The following is a 27,882-nucleotide window of genomic DNA, read 5'->3' as shown; positions in this document are numbered from 1 at the left end:
AATTCCAACTCTCTTAGTCTTTAAAGAGTCTAACACCACATTTTCTTCGCACTTGCTAAATGGCAAATGCTAAAAACAATCTGGCTCAGCACATAACCAGCTAGCTGTCTTTAAAAGCATTCTTCTCTCTCTGTAATTCATTCTTAACATTATTAAATTTAGATCACTTCAGAACACCATTGTAAGATTAAACCTTTCTACTTCCAAAACATGTTATTATGATTATTAATAGATTCTCTCTGGAGAAAACTTTTAGTGGAAACATTAAATCATTCACTTGACACTTTTTGTTCCCCCCGTCCCCCCCAACCCCACCCCTTCTCAGTAATTTAGAGATGTTGTGCATCTCTATGTGTTAAAACCTTGTAGTAAAATAATTTTGGGGAAACTAACTTCCCTCATTATTTTAACAGTTAAACTAATTCATTTGAGCTTATTTGCAAACTCTTTTCTTTTTTGTATTTCAAACTCCTGTGATAGCTTTTACCTTACATGAAAAGGCTGTACTTAATTCATGTTTATGAAGATGCAGGGTGAACAGAACTGCGCTTTCACTTACTCCCACAGTGACCTAAATCAACTGTGAGAAGGTGTTTCTGTTTCATTCAGTGAAGGTTTAGCTCATTAAACTGTTTTCCTTCTCAGTATTGTTCACTGAGTTTGAACTGCATTGCTGTTAAATGCTCTTTAGCAGTTTAAAGGCTTTAAAGGAAAAGACTTATCAGTCTCTGTTTTTAACAGCACTAAATCTGCATTATTAGTTCATGCAGATAAGGGGATTTAAAAGCTCAGCTTGAAACCTCTCTCTTCTGTATTTATCTGACACTGCATAGTTCCAGTAGCTCAGCTGGAAATGTAGATCTATGAAGCTTTAAAGCGAGATTAAAGCCAAGAAAAGAAGTACTTTTCCCCCTATAGACGCTCTCACTTTCCCTTTTCCTACTGTCTGAAGGAGTGATGGCAGACAATGGTCAAAGATGGTTCCCAAAACCCTCTGAATGGGGACACTGTTGGTGGTAGCATTCATTCAAAGTGAGCTTCAGTGTATTGTCCTCCCCAATCAGCAGATCAGAATAGAGTTTGCTGGTGGCTGCCAAAAGGTTAGCAATGCCGATGAAAGGGGTTTCCCATTATTCACTGCTCTTACAGAACTCCCCTTTTGTGCAAGTCAGCCCATCATTTCACTATGGAGGTCCGGATCTGCGGCTGGCTGCTCTCTCAAAATGAACAATTCATCTGAATGCAAGCTCACAGTAGTAGTGTGCAACCTAAAATCGAAGGTTTTCTTTTCTAAGGACAGGGGAGTTGGGGCAGTTTTTGGCAGTGTCACATTTTAATGATATACCATCATGACATCTCTGACCCACAGCTGACACTAATACTACAGTCTTATTACCTTACCCTTGCCAGGGCATCGTGGGAGGTCCAAAGCCAAAATTAGCTAATGAAGCACACTGTATGCTATAAACAAGTGTGCAATAAATAATGCAAAAGGTTTATACAGGTTTGCTAAAGTTCCCTCATGCAAAGCATAAGAAAAGGAGAGAAGACTAATGGAGCCAAGAAAAAAATGAAATAAAAATAGGCCTTTCCCACACTGCTCTATGTAGGAGTACTCAAAAATCTGTCTCAAACTGCACTGAGAGTAGATCCTGATTTTACTGCACCTCCGTCCCTTGAATAAGGGATCTTTTATAAACCACTGCATGCTACCTATTTGCAAATCCTCCAAGTGCCTCCAGTGTTTTCTGATGATCTGAAGAGGTTTTACAAGTGACACAAGAGAAGACACACTGGATTTTTCCTCTTCATCCTTGTATTACCCCCAAAACTGAAAAGAAATGCTTATTTTGGAGAAATTCCTACTTAGCCCTCTGCTGGGGTGCACAGGGAAAGCACTTTATACATAGTGGAAAAAACAGTTTCTTTTGCTAAAATATCTGCCTGTCTTTAAATAAGATAAAACTTTGGAAAGAATGTGATTGAAAAGGTATTTATACTCCATTCCACACTTCAGAACCTTTTTCAGTGAAAATCTACATAGGGAAAAATAACAACACTGCATATGCAAAGATATTTTTCAATGCATAACTTAATTTGGTTCAGGAGTGTCTTTAACTTCTAGGTTGCTGCCAGAGAGACTCATGAGAGTAAACAGTTACTTGACTGTGGGGAACTCCTCACTGCATTTGCCATACACGGGGAAGGCTGCAAACAAATGCCAGCAGGAAAAGACACATCGAACCCATCCTTCCTCTCAGCTCCCTTGACCACGGTCTAAATTGCATTAAGCAATGACTCCCCATGAGTCCCAGGCACTTGCTCTCCTCCCCTCAGCTAGCCACAACATGCTAGCCCTTGTCACCAACGTGGCACCTACTGGCAGTCTGTGCTGGGCAGTAGGACAGGGCTCAGCACCCACCGTTTGGGATGGAACTTCTCACGCTGCAGCACTTGGTGCCCCACAGCAAGACCAGCCAAGCAACCCTTGTCCAAGCTTCACTACAGGGAAGGGCAGCAGCAGTCCTGCACTTGCCTGGGTCTCGTGGCAGAGAGCTCTCGGAGCTTGGCACGCGCCGGCACCTGTGGCACCACTGTCAAAGGCAGCCCCGGCACATTGCCCACTACGGCAGGCCACCAGACACCAGGGACTGGGGCAGGAAAACAGGACATAAAGTGCTCTGCTTTTATTTTTTCCAGCATAAGCAGTTTGTTTTAAGCACAATCTCATGCCACATATGGCAGTGTATGCCACAGCTGCTTTGAAGAGACACTTTAAAGCTCTATTTCTCAGGCAAACATGAAGTCAGACTGTACCTTGTAAGAGAAATACCTATTTACTTTGCCAATACACGTATGCCCATGCAGAGATAATTTTTTCTTACTCAAGAAAAAGCTGTCTTTTTTTCTGTCTTTATAACTGCTAATTAGGGCAGCAGTAAATTCTTGGGTATTTTTGGGACTATCCTCTGTATTGTACCACCCATCAGATGAATCAACTCTGTAACACCATTATAAACCATGATGTTATTAATAACAGCGATGACTGCACACAAATGCTGTGTTGCTGTGTGAAAAAGATTAGCTGCCTACTGCACTCAGCTAGCATTGAGATTAAAACACCACAGGGTTTAATGTTGAGGGGGTTGGAGCTCGTGACTTACGAGGAGAGGCTGAAAGAGCTGGATTTGTTCAGTTTACAGAAAAGATGGCTACAGGAGGATTTTGTTGCTGGCTTTATCTATCTGGTAGCTACTGAAACGACAGAGCCAGACTATTCTCAGCAATGCACAACAAAAGATGAGAGGTGATGGACACAAACTGCTCTGAGGTAAATTCTGACTGGATCTTAGGGAGAAAAAGTTTCATAATGAGGGTAGTCAAACACAGTAATGGGTGGCCCAGAGAAGCTGCAAATCACTGTGCGTGGAGCTTTTCAAAACTCAGCTGGATAAGCCTGGAACCACCTGATCTGATGTTGAAGTCAGCCCTGCTCTGAGCTGGATGATGAACAAGAGGCTCCCAGAGGTGCCTTCCTACCGGAATTATTCTATTATTCTGCAACTGAAAACATACTTGAATGGCAGCTTTTTTAGACTCCACACAGACTAAAAAGGAGCTGCTCTAACTAACATATTTAAAAAATAAACCTGCTTTCTACTCTGCAAGTTCTGGTGACTTCAGAGAGATTCTCCAATCTCAGTAATTTAGCTCAAGTGTCACAAACCAATCTGTAATTGGCACTGCCTAGAAAACTCTGGTAAGAAGTGACCATTTTCAGTTCACAGAATAAAAACCTCTACATTTCTGAGCGTGCCTTTTGAAACATCTTTTATATGCTGCTTATGAACACAGAAGATTGAAAGAGGCTAGTAAAGGCTAATACATACCTATCAAGTACATAGCCAAGAGCCTTATGCCGTATTCCTGAGTAAACCGATGGGCTTGTTTCCCAAGCAATTAAATTGGAAGCATCATGGAAAAGATGAATGTTTACCAAGTCAAAGGCACTATGACAAAAAAGGAAAAAAATAAAATGATTCAGGATAAAAGAAAAAAAACATTTGTTGCATCAGCAAAGCATTCAACATAGTTAACACTTACTGTATTCTCTTATGTTACCTTAATATTCACTCACACAGACTGTGCAAATTAAGCTATCATTATCAGAAAATTGTCAAAGACTACCATCAAACTTACGACAACTCATCCACAGGCAAGACTGCACCTAAGCTTTTGCTTAAAATATGCATAATATGAAAATAAAAAGCTATTTGTCAGTTACAATTCACAGAAATCAAGCAGTACCCTCTCACTAAAATATTTTGAAAACAAAATTGAATGTGTAAACAAACAACTTCAAGTTTATAAAGGTGTAACTAAATACGTAGTAGAACTGTGGTTTTGCAATAAACAAAATGCAAAACTATTGACAGGAGAATTTTACTGACTTTAAGGGCTAATGTCCTTATCTGCCCCTATGTGGAGAATGCCAAGATAATAGTGGTCAATCCACACACCACGTCCAGTTGGGAAAAGGACTGTTTAACTCAGACTATGCCTGCAGGATCAGAGGGTTTGTATTGTATTGAAGGTGTACTGGGTTTGCGTGGCAAGGTTTTGGTAGCGGGGGGGTTACAGGAGTGGCTCCTGTGAGAACCTGCTAGAAGCTTCCCCCATGTCCCATGAAGCCAACGCCAGCCGGCTCCAAGACGGACCCGCTGCTGGCCAAGGCCAAGCCCATCAGTGATGGTGGTAGTGCCTCCGGGAGAACAGATTTAAGGGAAAAAAAGCCCTGCGCAATGGCAACTGCAGCCAGAAAGAGGAGCGAGAACACGCGAGAGAAACAGCCCTGCAGACCCCCAGGTCAGTGCAGAAGGAGGGGGCGGAGGTGCTCCAGGCGCCGGAGCAGATTCCCTGGCAGCCCGTGGTGGGGAAGACCATGGTGAGGCAGGCTGCACCCCTGCAGGAGGTCCCCTGCATGGACCAGGGAGGTCCATGGGGAAGCAGATATCTACCTGCAGCCTGGGGAGGACCCCACTCCGGAGCAGGCTCCTGGCAGGACCTGTGGCCCTGTGGAGAGAGGAGCCCACACTGGAGCAGGTTTGCTGGCAGGACTTGTGACCCCACAGGGACCCATGCTGGAGCAGTCTGTGCCTGGAGGACTGCACCCTGTGGAAGGGAACCAGGCTGGAGCAGTTCACGAAGAACTGCAACCGTAGGAGGACCCACGTTGGAGAAGTTCATGGAGAAGTGTCTTCTGTGGGAGAGATCCCATTCTGGAGCAGGGGAAGAGTGAGGAGTCCTCCCCCTGAGGAGGAAGGAACAGCAGAGACAAGGTGTGATGAACTGACCCCAATCCCCATTCCCTGTCCCCTTGCACTGCTGTTGTGGGGGCTAGGTACAGAATTTGGGAGTGAAGCTGTGCCTGGGAAGAAGGGAGCAGTGGGGGGAAGATGTTTTAAGGTTTAGTTTTATTTCTCATTACCCTGCTCTAGTTTGATTAGCAATAAATTAATTTTCCCCAAGTCAAGTCTGTTTTGCCTGTAACTGGTTGAGTGATCTCTCCCTGCCCTTATCTCGACCCATGAGCCTTTTGTTATATTTTCTTTCCTCTGTCCAGCTGGGGATGAGAGTGATAGAGCAGCTGCGTGGTGCTTAGTTGCTGGCTGGGGTTAAACCATGACAAATCCTTTAGGCTGCAAAAGACCTTTAAGATTATCGAGTTCAACTGTAAGCCTAACGCTGCCAAGTCCACCACTAAACCATGTCCCTAAGCGCGTTTTTTAAATACCTCCAGGGATGGTGACTCAACTGCTTCCCTGGGCAACCTGTTCCAATGCTTGACAACCCTTTTGGTGAAGACATGTTTCCTAATATCCAATCTAAACTTCCCCGGGTGCAACTTGAGGCCGTTTCCTCTCGTCCTGTCACTTGTTACTTGGGAGAAGAGACCGACCCCCACCTCGCTATGACCTCCTTTCAGGTAGTTGTAGAGAGCGATAAGGTCTCCCCTCAGCTTCCTCTTCTCCAGGCTAAACAACCTTAGTTCCCTCAGCTGCTCCTCACAGGACTCGGATGAGGAGCTAGGCTCAGAAAATCAGTAAAATTTGTAAAATTTCACAGCTTTGCTTCCTAACCCGAAAGATAGGAGTATTATTAAATCATCCTTTGCAGCAAGGCAGAGAGTCAGAGAGCAGTCCCTTCACCTGGCTGCAGGCTGGCTCAGCCAAAGGCCATTGCACTGGCATCCCTGATCAAGTACTGGTAGTGCACTCTAGAAGGAAATAACTCCAAGGGGTAAATGTTGTCTCGGCTTTGGGAGCTCTGCCCTCCAGGAGGAACACACAGGGGTTGAGGACTGCTGTTACAGTGCCCAGTGTCTGCCTTGTGGGATGGCCAAAGAGACTGACAGAAGAGATTTCTGAAAGAATCATAATACTTCTATGGAAAATCTATGGATTTTGGTTTGGTTGAGGACAAGAGAAATAGGGAAATTCTGGAAGTTCCTTCTTAATCAATGAAACCAGCTTCAAACCCCTGTGGAACAGAAATACCTTCTTTTGCCCCCCCTGCATGAAAGCTGAATTATAGAATCACAGAATATTTTGGGTTGGAAGGGACCTTTAAAGGTATCTAGTCCAACCCCCTGCCATGGGCAGGGACACCTTCCACTAGACCAGGTTGCTCCAAGCCTCACCCAACCTGGCCTTGAACACTTCCAGGGATGGGGAGCCACAACCTCTCTGGGCAACCTGCTCCAGTGCCTCACTACCTCCATTGTAAAAAATCCCCTCGTGTCCAATCTTAATCTACCTTCTTTCAGTTTAAAACCATTGCCCCTTGTCCTGTCACTACAGGCCTCAGTAAAAGTTTCCATCTTTCTTGTAAGACCTCTTTCTATACTTAAAGGTCACAATTAGGTCTCCTCAGAGCCTTCTCTTCTCCAGGCTGAACAACCCCAACTCTCTCAGCCTTTCTTCACAGTAAAGGTGTTCCAGCCCTCGGACCCTCCTCTGGACCAGCTCTAGCAGGTCCATGACTTCCTGTGATCACCGTCTTCCAGGTATCCGCCCTATCTTCCCGTCCATTTGTTGTGACAGCTATTTATAACTACATCCTATTCAGTGTTAGTGCATAAGTTCCTTGACACAGGGACTGGAATTTACTATGAGACTGCACAACACTTGGCTGATTTTGACTTGTAACAGTATTTTTAACAATAATAATACTGCTAGCCTTACAATGTACCTGTATGCAACTATATTCTTGTACCTTACACACAATCCCTTCTTCACTGTGGCAGAAAACCTTCACGCAGAAGGAATTTTCTGTTATAAACATGCCCAGACAGAGGAATTTCCTATTGTCACCTACGTTAATCACATATGAGGTGTCACTGCTAGCGGTCTAGGTCACCTGGAAGGCAAGCTGTCTTTCTGAACTCTGGTTTCCCACAGCAGGCAGACAGGACGCATCTGAGTGGCAAACAGAAAGCTACCCAGCTGTTACGGCCAAGCTGGCATTCTGCTTTATATTTGCTCTGCTTGTGGCTTTTTGTATCCTAGAGACCTGGTCTGCATTTTTAAAAACTCTATTGTCTCAGCGCTTTGCTATTAAGCTCTTTTGGTCACGGGACATGGCGAGTCACAATGAAACCAGAAAACATGGAATACTCTCTTCATACAGATTTAGCAACACCACCACCCCTGTAACAAAAACCCCTCAAACAAACCAGTATATGCAGGAATTCCTGTATACTGCATTGAAGAACCGAAGGAAAGATGTCTCCTATGAAGCTCCAAAAGGGACACTTAAGGGAGAGCATTGACAATGTTGTTTTGGAAAGGACATCCCTCCAGCACCTGCAGAAAGTGGTGTGCCCCATTAGCACCTACATGCATAATGCTGCTATGTCCCAAAAAAGCTGTTGCACTTCACTTTGAGGGCACACTTTTGGTTAGTGTTTCAAAAAATACATTTTGGGTAGATTCCACAAACACTATTAATAATTATTACGCTAGCATTGGACTGGCAAGGGTAAAAAATTTCCTGGCTATAATGGAATAGATTTCTTTAAACTTCTTTTAAACTATGAAGAAACAGAAATTACATACCAGAGTAGAGGTAAATCTGTCCTAGAGGATTGTTCTAAGAAAGAAGACTATTTAAAATGCTTTATTCTCACATTCAGAAAAAATGCTGGCAAAATTTGGTTGTAGCTGATTGAAAGCAGTCAGCACTTAAATGAGAAAAGACGTTATGGGAAGAACGGAGGCAAAATGAAACTGCCACAGCTCTAATAAAAGTCCAGTCTTGCTGACATTTTTAGGCAGGATGGGGGTGGTCATACTAGACCTGTTTTAAGCTCTCTGTCCAAGTATGCTTCAGTACTGTTCCTGTCCTTGGCAGCTCAGGCATACTCCATGGACAAAGGATCTCTGTCAGCTCCCCTTCACAGACATGCGGGTTATTAGTTCTCCTGTCTGAGACCCCCTGAAATAATGCTGATGGCCACAGAGATGCTCCTCAGCCAAGCACTGGTCTTCCAGGCACTGTGTCTTTTGTGGCTATACCCCTTTTGGCAACTCTTATCTTCAATAGTACTTGCAGATGCATACTGATGATTTTGCAAAGGGCTCCAAAACCATGTGTTCCCCACCTTAGGATAAGCTAAATGCAGAGATGCTACTAGATAGAGCAATAGAACACATTTTAATTTCTCTGCTTCACTGATGAACACCATTTGGGCTTAGCCCAGAGCCATCTATGGATTTCAAGCTGCCTCTTCACAGATAAATTCACTGAATGTCCTCGCAGTATCTTCCCTCTCCCTTGGCCTTACTGCTAATGAAAGGTCCATTTAATGAGTTTTCAGTCCCCTTTGTGAGGTGAACCACAGCTCAGCCCCACCATCTGACTGTATTACCTTGCCTGCGATTTCAGATTTATAAAACAGTTTTACCCTTTATGGGAGCCAAACATTTTCAATTCGAACAAATGGCTAAATCATACTGACTTTGCATTACTAGTGCTGTGCACAGACATCTCTTGCATGAGAATTCAGTGTGGAGACAAAAAACAACAGAGAAGGCAAACATACCTCATGCTCAAAAAGGAGTTTGCAGCCTGCCAGCGAGAACATGGGAACAGACTTCAGCAGAGAGAGGTACAAAGCAGAAACCCCAAGCTGTACACAGGGAGATCCCCCAGATCATGATGGAGTCAGGGAACAGATTTGGACACAGCAAGTAATGGCAGTCAAAACAGCAAATGCATGATAAAGATACAGAGGTCACCAAGCAGCCGGCATGAAGGCCTCTTCCAAAGATACTGGTGGGGTTTTTTTGGCTACAGGGAACAGTGTAACTTGCTGAATGAGCTCACAGTGATGATAAAGCAGTCCTACTAACCTCCATATTAAGATATATAATTAGTACATAACTACAAAACATAATCTGGAGATGATGGCTTAAGATGTCCATTCCTGTCTGTCTGAAGGACAGAAAGAATTCCTGTAGGACAGGGAGAGACCTCATGTCACAAACATACCTCCTGTGTGAAGGTATCTATAATCCATCCCCACCTGCCTAACAACTACTCGTTCTTAACACTTGCTAATGAAGGACCTTCCACCTACAATTTCCCTGTCCTTAAATTAAAACTTTCATCATATTACCTGTTTTCCTGCAAATGAAACTGATTTCCTTCTGCCCTTTCTGCAGGGGAGATAAACAGCAACCAGTCTCCCAAATGTGGCAAGCCAAATTTTTTCAACTCCTACTCAAATACTCCTACCATTCTTGACTCTCCTGTTCTTTTTCCAGCTTACCTAAAGCACAGAACTCAAACCAAGACAGAATACTCTATCAAAGGCCTTGGCAGCACTCAATTAAATAATTACCATACCTTCCCCTCTTCATGTCCTTCACAAGACGTATCTATTAACACATCTCAGTAAGATAATAATGAACCATGTTCAATTTCTTCTCCTTGATCCTTTTCTACAGTATGGGTAATGAGTCAGTTATTCCCAATATTGTATTTGTGCTTTTGAATTCTCCTCTCAAAGTGCAATGCTTTGCACTTCCCTGACTTTCATCTTGCAATCCTACCTTCTCTAAAATATCGAAACAATTTGATTGCTTATTCTGACCTCTGATTTACTTGCAAACATGCCCAGGTTGGTGCCATACCTACATTTTATAAATGTATTCTCTACTCCATCCTCTCTACCAAATATAAACTATATATGTAAACTGTATTTAAGATTGTAACGTATTCAGAGCACCATCTTGCACCTATTAACACAATTGTAACACTAAGAACTATTGGAATAGAGGAATAGATATAAATACCACACCACACCCTCCCATATATTCAAGATACTTAAAAAACCCAAAAGGCAAGAAAAAAGTGCGTAGTTATGTAGCGCTCTTTCATTTCTTCTTAAAACAAAATCTCTGAGTGCCCCAAGATTCCTTAATTCTTTGTTCACACTAAAGATAAGCTAATGAAGAATAATGGATGTGAAAAAATCTGGATTCACAGAGGAACTCAACTGGGGCAGATCACTGAATCACGGAGGAGGAAAAAGGGGACAGTTCTCTGAAATCTTTTAAGGTCACTTTTTTTGATATTTGGAAGCCCACTGTTTTTGCCATGAGGCACATTCTATAATGATGTTTTCCTAGGCAGGGAAAATTAATAGCTCCCTTCAAGGATTCACAGAGGAGTATTAACAACAAGTATCCTGTCTATATTTTTAGTGAACTATTAGCATGTAAAAATGTATAAATCAAAAGTCACGATTATGAAAAATTGACAGAACTTTGTTCATATGCACACAGTCTGGGTTTAAACACTTAACCATCCCATGAACAGACACATTATGAACTTAGACCTAATTAGGTCTCACTTTCATTCTCCAGAAATTGTTCACAGTAACTTGTCCCTTTAACTTCTAATTAGAAACATTTGTGATCTTGTTAGATCATGTGGATCATAACTGCAGGCTATTCCACACACAAATCCACCACCATAGCTCACCTCATTACAGATCAGAAAAAGCTGTAAGCTTTCTCACTCTTACTTCCCAATACACCCATAGGAAACATAAGAATAGTATATTATCTGATCAGAACACCCAGCTATACACTGCTCCTTCCAAGAACTATCCTTTTTTTTTAGTATCAACCTGCAAGAAAACATTTCCTTTAAATTTCCTCTCTGAAGAACATTTTTTTTCTTGGAAAGGCCTAAAAATAAATTCACATTATTTTTTCTGCAAAGAAGAAATCCAAGAGGATAGGAGAGACAGAACCTGGAAAAGTCATGATATAAGAGGAAAGGCCAGATTAGCAATTGGTGCTAAATACCCACTTCTGCAGATCTCTACTGATGGAATCACATGCCATGCCATGTCATATGGATCTGGAAAAAATTAACAAGAACCTACATTATCCCATAGCTGCCTGCCTGATTTCTGGGTCAAAAGTCTGTAAAAGGAGAAAACCTGCTGCTTTTTAATTTTTCACAAATTGTTTGCTTAATCTAATAAACATGCTTACGCAAACAAGCAAGAACACTGTTCAGCACTCAGAAGTCAGCCTGTGTCAACATTCATCAGACTTTAAAATCAAACTTACAAATTTAAGATGTGAAACAACCAGAGGAGGAAGGGAGAAGTGTTGAACATTCACATACATTTAGGTGACTATTAACATAAATAAGCAGTAAAGACCAAAACTATGACTAAATGGTAAAAAAAAAGCATGGTCAGATTTCCAGGTAGGACTAGAGAAATCTGAACCATCTGTTGGTTAATTGAGCTCTCCTTGTGTTAAAACCAAGAAAATTTTCAAGCTCTCTCAGGTGTAGTGTTTTGCACAATCAGCTGTTCCCCCCAACATACACTACTTCTTACGTATTACTACTATTATTGTTATTAAAGATAGCATTTTCAAACAATAATAGCTTCAGTTATGAGATACACCTCTTATCAACACTAGTTAGCACTGCTTCTTCCAAAGACAGTGATCTAGCGCATAACACCAAAATGATGTTCAACTTCTATTTTCGTATAGTTGTCTGCTCCCCTCAGCCCCCACCTCTTTAGGCTGTTGGATGATCCCAAGAGCAAACAATGTTTGTTTCTTCTGTAGATTTTCACAGCACATCTTATGAGGAACTCTCTCTGCTTTGATGACAGGCAGGTTACACTGAACTTAACTATGCCTTGCTTGGTGGGATGTTTCCTCAGCAGTCTGAATGCACAGGTAAGAAGTGTGCTGCCCACTCTCTGCTGCCCCTCCATCAAACCCTACTAGTGAGTGCTGGGCTGCCAGGTGCTTTATTCTACTCTAGGATGAAAATAAGCAACCTCACAGAGAACAGGACCATGCCTTGGGTTTAAAATGGGAATCCCGACCTGAATACGACAAATAAAAAGTTCTGTTCCAGCAAAAGTAATATAGTGGGAACTGGTTTTAAAAAGCTGCATTCCTTAAAGGTAGGGTCCCTCCACTGACTTCAGTGGAAACTGGACTGGGCTTAAAGGGCTGGCTTAAAGAGTTCATAGACAACAATCTCTTTCCTCAGAAATCCCAGAGGTGAGGGCTTGCATATACCCAGGAACAGGTATCTGACCCAGGTGAGACACTGTAGAACCATGGCTGTATCAGGCGTGATGGGGAGCAGTCGTGGAGGGATGCCTTTATTTCCATACTGCGACTCCTGTGGCCTTGGTCACAGACATCAAGCTTTTTTGGTCATGCTTGATTGAGAGGTTGCTTATGACCTGAATTATTCCATGCTAACTGCACATGCACGTGAATATTAACATCACATTTTGTTATGCATCATTACAACTTACTGAGCATTATGTGTTCAATAAATAATAAAGAAAAGCAACTGTTCTGGAACCAATCTGTTCTATGAATAGACCAATCTATACATATGAACACCTTCTTTGAAATAGTTGTTAACAAAAACATACATAATATACACATAATCAGAAATAACTTAAAGATGCAACTTACCAATCAGTAATACACCATCTTGTTCGAATGAAACCTTTTCTGGACCACTTGCACTGAAAAATAAGCAAATAATCAGTCACCTTAAGTAAAGGATTACTGTGAAAGGGAAACATACAGAGAACAAAATAAAACAAAGTTCATCCATATGCTGTAACTAATAAGCAGTACACACGAACTTGAAAACATATATTGCGTCTCTCATAAATCATAGAATCATTTAGGTTGGAAAAGACCTTTAAGATCATGGAGTACAACCATCAACCATGCCCACTAAACCATGTCCTGAAGTGCCTTGTCTACGTGCTTTTTGAATACCTCCAGGGATGGCGACTCCACCACTTCCCTGGGCAGCCTGTTCCAACGCCTGACAACCCTTTTGGTGAAGACATGTTTCCTAATATCCAATCTAAACTTCCCCGGGTGCAACTTGAGGCCGTTTGTTCTCGTCTTGTCACTAGTTACTTGGGAGAAGAGACCAGCACCCACCTTGCTACACCCTCCTTTCAGGTAGTTGTAGAGAGCGATAAGGTCTCCCCTCAGCCTCCCTTTCTCCAGGCTAAACAACCTCAGTTCCCTCAGCTGCTCCTCCTAAGACTTGTGCTCCAGGCCCCTCACCAGCTTGGTTGCCCTTCTCTGGACACACTCCAGCACCTCTATGTCCTTCTTGTAGTGAGGGACCCAAAACTGAACACAGGACTCGAGGTGTCACCTCACCAGTGCCGAGTACAGGGGGATGACCACTGCTCTAGTCCTGCTGGTCACACTATTTCTGATATTAGCCAGGATGTTATTGGCCTTCTTGGTCACCTGGGCACACTGCTGGCTCATATTAAGCTGGCTGTTGATCAGCACCCCCAGGTTTTTCTCTGCTGGGCAGCTTTCCAGCCACTCTTCCCCAAGCCTGTAGCCTGCATGGGGTTGTTGCAACCCAAGTGCAGGACCCAGCACTCGGCCTTGTTGAACCTCATGCAATTGGTCTCGGCCCATTGATCCAGCCTGTCCAGATCCCTCTGTAGAGCCTCCCTACCCCTGAGCAGATCAACCCTCCCTCCCAACTTGATGTCATCTGCAAACTTGCTGAGGGTGCACCCTATCGTTGAGTCCAGATCATTAATAAAGATATTAAACAGAACTAGCCCCAATACTGAGCCCTGGGGAACACCACTTGTGACCTGCCACCAACTGGATTGAACTCCATTCACCACAACCCTCTGGGCTCGTCCATCCAGCCAGTTTTTTACCCAGCGAAATCCTGGAATTATTTTATTTTTGGTCCTGCAGCAGTTATAAACTTATGTGTAAAATTAATACAAGCCCTGGTAGTTGTTTATAGATGAAAGATAACCAATTAGGAAAGCTTTACAACTGTATTTATGCCTAGCCTAAACCAGCAAATTCTTACTGCCTATGCACAAATGTCTTGGCTTCTTTGTAATTTTACCTGAACTGTAAAATGTCATCAGAGATTTACATCGAATTAAAATGAATGAGATCTGCTAGAAAGCTATTTCTCCTGCTGAGCCAACCTACCTAGTATTTCTATAAAAGTTAAGGGGAATTTAAATAATGGTAAAACATTACATTTATCAAAACTGAAACGTCTGCGAGAAAGCCACAAATCAGCTCATGCCAACATACGGCACTTATGATACAGCAAAAGGATTTTTTCAGCACCACTCCTAAGACGCTGCCATAAATTACAACCTCCCACAAAAAGACATGATTCTGTATCCTATTTATTCACTGTTAACAATGAATGTGGGGCTAGGCTAATGTTCTCTGTAATGAATATTGCAACAGACAGGCCTAAATAATGACGCCAATGATTTTGTAGCAAAAGACTGCAACTCCTTATTACAAATAAAGCACCAGCCGTAGCAGAGCATCCCCCCCATTCAGGGGTATCACTCTCCCAAGCCTCTCCTAAGGCACTACCTTCAGAAGAGACTTGCCGGATATATTTACCCACCACACTGTGAACAGTCAGTGCTTGTGAAATTTTGAAGTCCTAAATACTGCTGAGATAGTGAAGTGCCTCGCAAAATCTAAATGGGATGTTTCCTGATCACCCTTCAGATAACAGTTACCTATCTCCCACCTCCTCCCCTCTTCAGGCACAAACATGGTAACCACAGTCAAGACCAACCAGACATAACGCCACTCCTTTACTAGGGCCCCTGTCCCATTAGCGTTCTCCTTGCATTCAAAATAGGCTTATGAAGACTTTAAAGTGTTTATTTTACTGAATAAATAGTAGCTTATTCTTGAAAGCTTGAATGTACAAACTATTTACTGATACAAAGTTCCCTTCTATCCAAACCCAGGAAAATGTGTAAAGTTACTTGCAATCATTGATTGCAGTCAACTTCAGAGCTCGTAATTTTGTGGAAAAAGTGTTATATACATGCTACAAAACTAAGAAGTAAAAAATAGCCTCCAAAATTTATGCACAGTTATGTACTCCAGATTTTGGGAAACCTGTTTTTAGTATTTCTTATTTCAGAATCACCTTTCTGCAGGCTTGTGGGGCCTTCGTACACAGGCTGCTAGAGCCAAGCTTTACTGCAAGAGCTGCAGGGAAAATTGCAGCTTGACTGCTTACCTGAGGACCCAGCTGTGCTGGCCCTGCCAAAGAAGGGTTGGAGGCTTTCCTGCACAAATTTCATCAGCTTTGCATTGCTACAGCAGTGGGCAGTACAAGGGAAGTGGTCCTCTCAAGACTGTCAAGTCCAAGAACAGTAACTAACAACAGTCCTTCATGCAATGAATCGAAATTTGTATTTTGATACTGTGGACACACAGTGAACAACTTTCTTATTGACTTATGTCTCTACCTACAGCTGGCTTTCAGTAGCTTACAGGACATATATTAAGAGGGAATAAAATAAACTAACAAAAGAAATGTTTAGCCAAATGTAAAGATTTCCTATAGCCAAAAGGGAGAAAGACCTCCTAAACCCAGAAGGATTATACAGAATAAATGGACTTCTCTCCTGAGCATATGCAAAGTTTATACCACCACCCCCTTGCAGATGTGTCTGGTGACTCCTGGCAGCTGACTGCATCAATTCTGTAACTATAGATGATGGGGGATAAGTGTTTTTGAGATATTTAGTAATTAACATCAGTTGCTTGTTGATGCTTATAGGTGCTTAAATCTTTTCAGAATTTGGGCTTTTGAAAGCAAGTAAATTTGCCTAGGTCTAATACAGCCGTATTTGGGGAGGAAATCCTAACTGTTCACTACTCTGAAATCCAGCTGATGGATACATTAAGAAGTGAACTGATTTCTCTGAATCCTTATTACTTTTGTCTTAGGAGAGCCCAACTTCTGATTTTCCTTAAACTGCAGCTGTACTGAGAAAAGCTGTGTATTGACTATCTACTTTACTGTAAAAAATTTTCCAGCACTAAAAAATAAACTCTTCTGTGGATCCAACAGTTACTCTGGTCAATCAGGGAAGGGCTGGCTGCAGGGCTAACACACCAAATCTTCCTAACAGTCCAGCTTTCATGGCTGAACTACAAACCCCATAATCCAATTAGGTGTCTTCTATTCACAGTTTCTGTGATGATCATGACAGCAGTTACAAGTTGAGATTTGGCAAAATGTCAGCATTTATTCAAAAGCAAAACAATGAAAAAAATGGCTAAAAGCATTCAAGGTTGGCTTAAATCTAATCTCAATCAAAAAAGGGGAGCTCTGTCATTTCATTCTTAAAAATAACTATATGGAACTTTTAATTACTGAAGAACAATACACAGAACTTAAAATCAAATAGTCCAAGCCTATGATGTGGCCCAAGATAATGTCTTTAATCAAGCTGTCATTTTTCATTTGCTATATTCCTCTTTGGCAACATAATAGGTACGTCGAAAGATGTAACATTAAAACTGGGCCAACTAGATCATGTTGTTTAGAGCCATATCCAGTCGGGTTTTGAGTGTCTCCAAGGACAGTGATTCCAAAACTGATCTGGGCCCCTCTTCTGTTGTTTACCCTTGTGGTGAAATCTTTTCCCAGATTTAGCCAGATTTTCCCTTGCTGCAGCTGGTGACTGCTGCCCTCGTTCTATTGCTGGCACACCACTCAGAGGCACCCGGTCCCATCCCTTAAGAGCCACCAGCTGGCCAGTGCAGCCAGTGGCATGGTCCACCATCACCTCCCTCTCCTGGTGGCACAGATGGGCTCTCTGGCTTCTCCTCCCCCCGCGCCCTGTGCTCCAGCCCCAGAGGTGCCTCTGCTATGCTTGATCCAGTTTACCCACATCTGTCTGGTACACGGGCTCCCAAACAAGACACTGGAGTTGTGATGTAGCCTTGGAGTGCCAAACAGATGGAGGACTCCCTCCCTGGGACTTAACACATCCTGGGATGCTGCTGGTCGTCTTTGCCACCAAAGTGCAGTGCTGGCTCATGTTCAACTTGCTATCGAACAAGATCCAGGTCCTCTTCTGTTTTCTGGATAGTCATCTCCAGCCTATACTGCTTTATAAGGTTATCCCATCCCAGGGACAAGGCTTGGTATTAACTTTTGCTGAACTCCATGAGGTTCCCATCAGACACATTTCTTCAGTCTGTTGAAGTCCCTCTGAACAGCAGCCCTGCCCTCCAGCATACTGACTGTTCCCCCCACTTGACATCATCTGCAAAGTTGAGTGTGCGCTCCATCCTGTTCTGCAAAGCTGTTAACAAAGGTGTTGAATACCACAGATCCCAGAATCAAGCCCTGAGGAACACCACCAGCTGCCAGCTGGACTTTGTTCACCACCCTGTGAGCCTGGTGGTTGGCCAACCTTCCAGCCATCTTATACTCCACCTACCCAGTACATGTCACCAACTGGGCTTCAAGGATACTGTGAGAAAGTGCATTGAAGGCCTTGCTAGAGTCAATGCATACAACATCCACAGCACTTCCCCTGTCCATGCAACTGGTCAGCCAGGAAGATTTGCTCCATCACCTTCCCATGACGGAGCAGAGGCCACCTGTGACCCTTCCTGAAAACAGCTATGACATTTATGTTTTCCCAGCCCTCAGGAACCTCTCCCTTTTAAGATGGCAGTAAGAAGCCTCCCAATGACATCAGCCAGATCCCTTTCTCCCTTGGATGTGCCCTGACTGCTGCCACAGGCTCATGCATGCACAATTACCTTAAGGTTTTGTGCAACCAAAGTGCATGAGACCAAGAGTCTTGTTGTCAATCATCATCCACTTCTCCAGCAGGCCATCTCACAGGACTTTACTCTGATTCTGCCATTGACAACCTCACCAGCACAAGCAATACCAGTATAAAGTATGCCCACCCCTCGGCACTGCTGCCTTATTTTGTTTCATTCAAGCCTACACTGATACAAGCCAATTAAAAGGAATTTGCAACACAATTCGTATTTCATGACATGGTAAAATACAGAATTTCTTGTAGTAGCTTTTCATTTCCTCACACATACACTGCAAATACTGGTTTTAAGGGCAGTAGTACATATTAGAGGCTATTTTGCCAAAAATTTACTTTAATAAATGTAACTGAAATTCTGACACCTATTAGACGTCCTTAAAAAAAAATAATTCAAAAATCACAATTTGAAAACTTGTAGTTACATTCTGCCAGCCTTTTCTTTGTGAACAGAGTCTCTCAGGAGATCATGCTGACCTTTTAAAACCCCCTAGAAACACCACCTACATAAATAACCTCTGCTACATCGGGTAAAAGGACCTCTAGACAACATTAACATGAAGAGAGAGGTTATAGAGGGCTAATGTCAAAAAGCACTGTGAGCAATAAGTAATGCACACAAACCATGATTGATAATGACTAGCACAGAGCCTTAATTCATCTTTTCTCCATCATTTTACTGAGAGGGACCATATCAAATTAAATAGTGACCCAGCAAGGGTTTATTCAACCATACAAAGCAGGGGCATGAAGGAAAGACATATTAAAGTGGCAATGACTGCAGTGTAATTGCAGCTTCTTAAAGGAACACCACAGTTCAGAGGAAGATGGGAAATCTTGTACACGAAGCAGCTCAATACTGAGCCGCAAGAACAACTGAGGCACCAAGCGATGTTCAGCATTAACAGGCCCGCACCACCACGGTGAGAAAAACTCCTCCTCAAAGCCTCGCACAGGAACCTGTTTCACATACTCACAATATACTCAATGTTTAACTAACCAGGAAAGGGAGCGTGTATTGTGACAACTTTCCATAAAAAACATGCAGAATGTAGTTCCTGCCCCCAAATTACTTCCTTTCTTTCCTTAGATCAGTTTACAGAACTAAAGAATTTATGCTCTTGTGTTTTTAGGAGTTTGTACACAAACCGTTCAAAGTACCTTTCTAATTTCCCTGTATTTCAGAATAATACGCAGTATATGGGAAATTCAAGTACAATTCAGCCTTTGAGCACTATCAAGCATTGTAACAGCACTATCAGTCATATTTTTACTGCTAAAGATTTTTAGAAGTCATTACATAAATTTAAAAGTCTGTAAATGAAAATATCTATGGCACTCATCAAAAAAACATATAGTGAGAGCTTAAGAATATGAAGTCAATCTATCTAATGACAAAGACTATTATGTAGTGTAGTAATTTAATTGATAAATTTGCTTTTTCACATATGCTTTCATTACCCTTTATTTACCAGAAAATACAGTATAAAGAATTTAGTAAGAATATATCTATTGGAAGACCACATTTAAGTATCCATGCATGATGTAAGCAAACATAAGAAGTATGTGATAAAACCTACACTTGCTCTGCTTATTTTTATACACAAAACCATGGGACATGCAACTTACTATTGCTGCCAGCTTCTTCCTACACACATCACCAATGAAGGAGCCAACCAGTAGCAATACATAATTTCTTCACTAAAAATTATTTAAGAAGACAGAAATACAATAATGATGCAACTTTTCAAAGAGAGATCAAGTTAAGTATTTACTTGCAAGAAAGCTGTAAGTTACCACGGCAAGTTGGCAGAAGGCCTGTGGAAGCAATAGCTACAAGTATGTATGTGGTGGGGCAGAGGTTTCAGGGGTCCCTTTTTCATCTGTTGGGAGAACCTTGAAGGACCAAGTGGATAAAGGGGAACGCAGCTGCAGGGATGTAAAGTCAGAGGGTCCTGACCCTGCCAGCAGCTCAAGTGTGATGCTCCAGTATAGGTCATTGCCAAAACCAGCTGAAAATAATGGTGTCTTTGAAAGCACAACACAGACTACTGGCTTGTTCTCACACTTCATATTCACTGTCAAAGATACAATATTTCTTCTATTTTACAAGCCACCTTCTTTTTCCTACCTATATTTCACTAAACTCTCCAAAGAACATTTAAGTCTATAAGAATTCCTTTCTTTGGAACAGCAGAATTTAGGGTTGACAGGAGTATTGCATTGGGTTTGCGTGGCAAGGTTTTGGTAGCCAGGGGGCTACAGGGGTGGCTTCTGTGAGAAGGTGCTAGAAGCTTCCCCCATGTCTGACAAAGCCAATGCCAGATGGCTCAAAGATGGACCCGCCACTGGCCAAGGCCAAGCCCATCAGTGACGGGGGTAGCACCTCTGGGAGAACGTATTTAAGAAGGGGGAAAAACTGCTTCACAACAGCAGCCGGAAGAGAGGAGTGAGAACACGTGAGTGAAATGACCCTGCAGACCCCCAGGTCAGTGCAGAAGGAGGGGGAGGAGATGCTCCAGGCGCCGGAGCAGATTCCCCGGCAGCCCGTGGTGGGGAAGACCACGGTGAGGCAGGCTGCACCCCTGCAGCCCAGGGAGGTCCACGGGGGAGCAGATCTCCACCTGCAGCCCAGGAAGGACCCCACGCCAGAGCAGGGGGATGCCCAAAGGAGGCTGTGACCCCGTGGGAAGCCCACGCTGGAGCAGGCTCCTGGCAGGACCTGTGGCCCTGTGGAGAGAGGAGCCCACGCTGGAGCAGTTTTGCTGGCAGGACTTGTGACCCCACAGGGACCCATGCTGGAGCAGGCTGTGCCTGGAGGACTGCACCCCATGGGAAGGACCCACGCTGGAGCAGTTCATAGAGAACTGTCTCCTGTGGGAGGGACCCCATGCTGGTGCAGGGGAAGAGTGAGGAGTCCTGCCCCTGAGGAGGAAGGAGTGGCAGAGACAAAGTGTGATGTACTGACTCCAACCCCCATTCCCTGTCCCCTTGCGCTACTGGTGGGGAGGACGTGGACAATTTGGGAGTGAAGCTGTGCCTGGGAAGAAGGGAGGGGTGGGGGAAGGTGTTTTAAGATTTGGTTTTATTTCTCATTACCATAGTCTGGTTTGATAAGCAGTAAATTAAGTTAATTTTCCCCACATTGAGTCTGTTTTTCCTATGATGGTAATTAGTGAGTGGTCTCTCCCTGTCCTTAACTCGACTCATGAGCCTTTCATTCTATTTTCTCTCCCCTGCCCAGCTGAGGGGGGGAGTGACATAGCAGCTTTGGTGGGCACCTGGCCTCCAGCCAGGGTCAGCCCACCACAAGTATAAACAATGGACCTAAATTTTAGGCACTGAACCCAAAGTATGATAGTAATTTGGTACCTTATTTCACTTTTTTCTGAGAATGCAGAATCATTACAAAACTTATTTTATAAAATAGACATTAAAGGCAGATAACTACAAAATAAAATTTACACTATTAAGATAATAGCAGCGTGGTGATAACACGACACAGAACCACCAACAGCAAGATTACATGACTTATCCCAAAATGACAAAATCAGAACCCCTGTCTTGCAGCGTATTTGCTGCTATGGTCAGGATAAGCCTAACTCAGCATTTGACCATATTCTCTTCCAATTAAGATTTTCTTTAGGACTTATCTATACAGCCAAACTATACTATTGTTGGAGCATATGACTTAAAACAGTTACAAAAGCAATAGTGGTGGATGGAAACATGATGGTTTGGGCCTTTTACTTGGCCCAAGTAAAAGCTAGCAGAGGAGAGTGGGCAGTACTTCAGCTCATGCTGGAGAGTATTACCCAGCCTAGGCTGAATAAAGCAAGGACACCTATGCCTCTATATCATAAAATGACATTTGTTTTATTGTGTAATTTGTATATTCCCCCACCCCAACCTGTAAATGACCTTTAGATACCCATTACTTGAACACACTTACTTAATTCCTTTAACTTCAATAAATAATTCACTTATTAATAATTTGTCTATTTAACATTAAGAATGCAAAAGTTAATAGGCTTTGGACCTAATACAGCCCAGCAGCTGAACCACTGTTTAAAATCTTAAATATAAAAATGTCATCCTTCACCTTAGATATATACTGCAGCTGAACAACATGCCTTACATATTTTGGATAATTGATGTGCTTTAGTATTTCCAAATACAGTATTTGGAAAGAAGAAACTTTTGGAAACAGACTTCAAAGGAGAACTATAGCGTGGGAAGCAGGAAAGAGGAAATTGTTTCTTATTGCAGATTTCAAAGCAACAATCTTTATTTTGACTTTAACAGATAGTCACTAGCTGATCCACCATCTGTAAGCCAGCATAAAAACAGGTAGAGATGATATAGATCATCTGTACCCTCTCAGAGAGGTATCTACATTTTAAAATAGGAAAAAAAATTCCTACTTCATGTCCCAGAAAGGGGATACCACATCTTTCACCTTACAGTATTAAGTCTCTTCTCAGATCCTCTGTTAATAGGATTCCTTTAGCCAGCAGATGGATTGTGAATACAGGCAGTTTCATCTACTAAAAGACAACATAAATCATCATTGAGAAAGGAGAGACCGCAGTAAGGTTATCACCATACAGCCTTCTCCATGAAAGGTTTGCATTAAAGCATTAGTGAAATTAATTCATCTTTCATAAGAGCTTTGAGCAGTATCTGTGATCTATGATAACAACCAATTTCTCACTATGGGAAAAAAAAAATTACTCAGGCCTGATAGACTACACAAATCTGCTTTTTTTTAAATGGCCTAACATTATCTGGAGTGTTGCTCCCAGAGGCATCATTTGAGTCTTATGCCTAGCCAAGAGTACCCATAAATCAAGACAGAAAGTTTTGTTAGTTTTATATGCAGTGGGTTGTAATTATTTTGAATTGCATTATGCCTCAATCATTGTAATTACTTTTAGATCATCCTTAAGCAGCAGTAATAAAAAGAAAAGGAATCAGTCTTAAACCATTTCTCACACAAAACATTGTAAGTGTGATATGAGAAGTCTGGCTAAAACACACAGGAGCGTGAAAATGTAACGTTTGGACAGATATGCTGCTCACACATTCTGCTGTGTCAGCTCAAATTTTCAAAATACACATTATTTTGTGGTCTTTTAATTAGCATAGTTATAATCAACACTTGTCTAGGAAGGAAATGGGTGATAACAAGATTAATTTTAGCCTTAAAAATAGAAACAGGTATATGAGAATCAAAACTATGTCCCTGTTGTTTTTTTGATGTTGCTGTACTTATGTGTGCTTGAGAGACTCTTTGGTCTTCAGTCCAAAATGAAAGACAGCATAGTATAAAATTCATCACAATTATTTTCTAACTTTTCAAGTCACATGAAAAATACACTGGCTTGGTCTATGCTAGGTTGCACACCAAATGAGCATGGAAAATCACAGAACTGTAAATATTGATGCTGCTATTATCTGCATTATTGTAGTCCTGGAGAGTCCATACTACTTTCCTCTCCCACTGCTTGAAGATTTGAAATAATATGGATAAATCCCCCAGTCTGTTCTACAAGTCTTGCCACAACACTATTACAAAGAGTTGTGCTGTGTGCAGGAACAGAACTAAACTTTCAAGGTGCTTCAGGGATTCGTTCCTATCTTAATTGCAAGTGTTTGTGGATTCTCTCCTTTCTTATTTATTCCCCCTCCAGGTAAACAGTATCCCTGACAACACCAGAACATGGTGCTTTCTCCTTAGAAAAGTCATTTAAGGTAACGTAACGAATGGGAACTGTATGAAGGCATCAGATCACCAAAAGGTACTGAGCTGCTTCTTGGGTTATGGACCTAATAATCCTGTACCTAAAGCAGCACTGCAGGGTGTATTGAATATAGTAGCTATTGCTCTAAATACAAATGTGGGGCCAACTGATCCCTGAGAACCCACAAGAAACAAACACAATCCTTGGTCCACAAAACAGTGGGGGAAAGCCACTAGACTCAACCATTTCTCCAAGAGACTGTGAAGAATTGTTCATGTAAGAGGTGGTAATAAACGGTGCTGAACAAGTTACAAATTTGCCAGTCTCACGATGAAACAACAGCAGTGAAATAACCATGGAAATAATTCTTCCTGGGTATCAATGAACAATCCATAATTTGGCCTATTTCTGTTAAGCGTGACAACAGTGCTCACACACTGCTGTTCAGTGCTCTCAGTATTACAATCAAATCATTCAACAGCACTACTTACGTTGTCAATTACCCATACTGCTACAGTTTATTGCTGATGGAGGAGAAAAACAAGTATCCAAGTAACCGCTTGAAGTTCCTTCAAAACAATATAACACTTAACTTCAAAGAAGTATTTAAGATGTTTATTCACAGGAGGTAAAAGCTAGTAAAATTATGTCAAAGGCAATTTCCCTTCCAGTATAGAGATACAGAATATAAAAATAAATAATTTAGTGTCAAAGTCAAGAAAAAGAATAACCTACATCCCAACAACCCTGTAATCATTTATGCAATGCTCTTCCAAGCACGCATGCACTATGTAAAAATCTCTAAGTGTGTATATTTACAAATTCTAAATTAATTTTTAAAGTTTATTTAGTTCTTCCTTATGTAAAGTAGTAACATGCCTGTTTGATCCACAAATGTTATAGGAATTCAACAAATTTATTCACTTGGCTTGTAGTAAACACTAATCATTAAACACCCATGTTCTAGATGTTCCTAAGAAATTAAAAATGAGAAACTAAAGTAAACATCAAAGAAGAGAATTGCAGGCAAAGACTGCATTTACAGGTGCAATTGCACTTCCAGGTGCAGTGGAAGAAAACCCTCAGCTGTGCTTGTGTTTCTGGGTTTGACAAGACCTCCACCTTCAACTTCAAACATGCAGCACTCCCCAGTTCTTAAGAGAACAAAAAAATGGAGTATGAGGGCAGTGTCAGAGGGAAACATCAATATGTTTTCAAGTTATGTATATTCTTGCACCAATAAGAAACCACCTTTTCCCTACATACTTGCAGTGACTGCAGTAGTAGCTAGCCATACTGAGCAGAAACCAGTATCAGCTGCAACCACGATTACAGAGCTGCTGCCACTGAATACAAATGGAATCCATTCAAAGTCACATCTCACCCTGCCAAGGAGTAAGTATCCCTGAAACAGACTTGCAGTTGGCACTGTGTGCTATTTCTTTGGTTGTAAATGCACAAACAAGTCTTTTCATCACTGTCTTCATCCTTCACAAGAATTTCCTACTATACAAAGAACTCTATTTGAATTTTGTAAATCCATGCAATGACTTAAAACATATATTATAGGTGACAAGAAACCGACAAACAAACAAATAAAAACCCAAGACTCAATTCTGACCTTATTTACATTACTGAGTGTAGCACTCAAGTAATCAGAGCAAATCAGAATCAAACCTAGCATTTGGGAATGCTCCACAGGATTGTACGTACCTCAGGGAAATAATCCTGTGGAAACTTCTCTTTTTCCAGCATGGGTGTGCTTTCTAAAGTGTCTGAGTAGATTTCTTTCCCAGTAACCTTTTTATACTTCTTAGCTAGGAAGAGATACAAACCAAAATTAACATACATATCTTTAACATTATAAGCAAATTACAGCACTCATTGGCAAAGCAGTGGCATCTGCGAAATAGGTGGTAGGGTCTTAGCAAAAATATGCAAGCACTGAGCAAAAAAACAGAGACCACTAAACCATGTATAAACATAGTTGTTTATATCAGACATCTTTAAGCTATACAGTTATGGGTAGTGTTATTTCTACTATCCAGAGCACTGTAAAGTGTTGGAGCTCTAATTATGAACCAGGTCTCTGTACACCCTTGCACTCAAACTTTCTGGCATGGTTCTTCCAGGAGATGCCTGTTTGTGACCTCGGCCAGCATCCAGCAATCTATGATGGATAATCACCAGAAAAATTAATTAATACAAAACACATTAACGTGAAAAATGTTACTTATGAGTAGTGATTACCTGTACATTTTATCTAGCAACTCTTTTTTTCAGATTTTAAGTCTACCTACCTGAGCATCAACTGATGCACATCTGTAATACATTATTAATGACATCTTTTACCCATCAAACAAGTACATAATTCATTTAGATAATCTCAGCTTTTTGCCTTTTGCTTTAGATCAACAATACTGACAATCATAATCAAGTTAGTGTTTGGCCACACTTATATCGTCTGCTGGGCTAGCTTTGTCAGTGGGGGTGTGTGTGTGTGATTTTTGTCACTCTAAAACTGACCCAGTAATGCTGGTAGAACTCCTAATGAAAGATGAGCTGACCACAAGCTGAGCAGCCCATTCCTTTTGTGGAACTGAACTGTGGTAGACTTGCTTTTAATTAAGAACTGTCTCTGCAAAGAAAGGTGACATCCTCAAGTCATGCACTGAAGTAATTCAAACACTACAAAGCCCTGAGAGAAAACAAGAAATGTGAAAAAAAGTTCTTCTATGAACAAACTAAATGTTTTCCCTCAGCGATGTGAGAGTAGCAGAGAGTATGCTGCACCAAAACCAAGTGGTTTACTGATTGATCTAGAACAAGAAAATTAGAAATTCCTTTCTGTTATGTCCTAAACCAGAAATGGGGCCAGTCAATGATATTCAGAAATAGCCATGTTAAAAAGAGGAAATCCATCTTCTACTTAAGGCATTATTTTGCTGGACAACTTAGTGTCCCAGACTGTCAGACTTGAGCAAGATCCTGAAAAAGACTGGATATTCATAACTATTTAAATACCTAGGACTACAACAGAAATCACACATGCATGAACAGAGCCTTACTTAGACAGGACAGTTGTTAGACTTCACAACCTAACCAAAACAGACTCCTGAGGTGCAATTGCCTCATAGCTGCACATCAGAGGATTTCCTCTGGATCTCTGCCATGTTTAGAAACAGTTACTGGACCAGACAGAACAGTGGTCTGATGCAGTACAGTCCTCCCTGCATGCATGGGTGGAAAAAATTTTCAACTCTGCCAACATCCCCACTACCTACATGCCAGCCTCCATCAGGCAAGAAGACCAGTAACATAAATTGCCAAGTTTCAGTTGGGTGTTCCTTAGTCAGTTAAGTGACTGAAAATTATTAAAACAATAAAAATCAGATCTCAGGACAAAAAAGCATTCTTTTTTTTTTCTTATTTCCTCCTGAAATGTTCTGTGCTTATACAGGCAGCTTAGTCAACTCTGAACTATTTGTGTATTCACTTGAAAACCCTTAGAGTAAAAAAAAAAGGGTCTTATTTTTGAATGGCCTTGACTAATACTAGGCCTTCTGCATCAGTTCTCCTGATCAGATTATTTCAAACCAAGAAAGGAAAAATCTTGCTCTGGGAAAATGCAGAAGATGACGGGGATTCACTCCATCCAAACCCTGTATCAGCTGCTCTGTGACCCTGTAGCTACTCACCTCTTTCCCATTATCCATTTCTGGCTATTAGCACGAGGTTGACATGTGGATTTAAAGCGGGAATGGGTGCTGTGTTTGTAAAAGAGACTTAGTGGTAAAGCACATCACTTTCCAAAGTCTTTAATGAATTGTTACATCACAGACAGAAATAGCACAGACTCTTCAGCCTTAACAATCAATCTATGGATCTATACAGCTCATGAACAAGAGGTTCTGCTTCTTGATC

General features: G+C 41.8%; 1 protein-coding gene across 3 annotated transcripts in view; it reads right to left on the bottom strand.

Annotated features, from left to right (window-relative positions):
* Nucleotides 1–27,882, bottom strand: part of INPP5A (inositol polyphosphate-5-phosphatase A) — a 259,792-nt gene that overhangs the window by 91,005 nt on the left and 140,905 nt on the right. For all 3 annotated transcript variants that reach the window (XM_049811311.1, XM_049811310.1, XM_049811312.1), the window contains exons 6-8: nt 25,672–25,775; nt 13,041–13,093; nt 3,891–4,010 (exon numbers count right to left, since the gene is read on the bottom strand). In XM_049811311.1, the coding sequence (XP_049667268.1) occupies nt 3,891–4,010; nt 13,041–13,093; nt 25,672–25,775 (277 nt within the window). The remainder of the gene's footprint in view (nt 1–3,890; nt 4,011–13,040; nt 13,094–25,671; nt 25,776–27,882) is intronic.

The sequence above is a fragment of the Accipiter gentilis genome, chromosome 9, assembly GCF_929443795.1.
Source record: "Accipiter gentilis chromosome 9, bAccGen1.1, whole genome shotgun sequence".
NCBI classification, from domain to species: domain Eukaryota; kingdom Metazoa; phylum Chordata; class Aves; order Accipitriformes; family Accipitridae; genus Astur; species Astur gentilis.
This window is presented reverse-complemented; position numbering and strand designations above follow the sequence as displayed.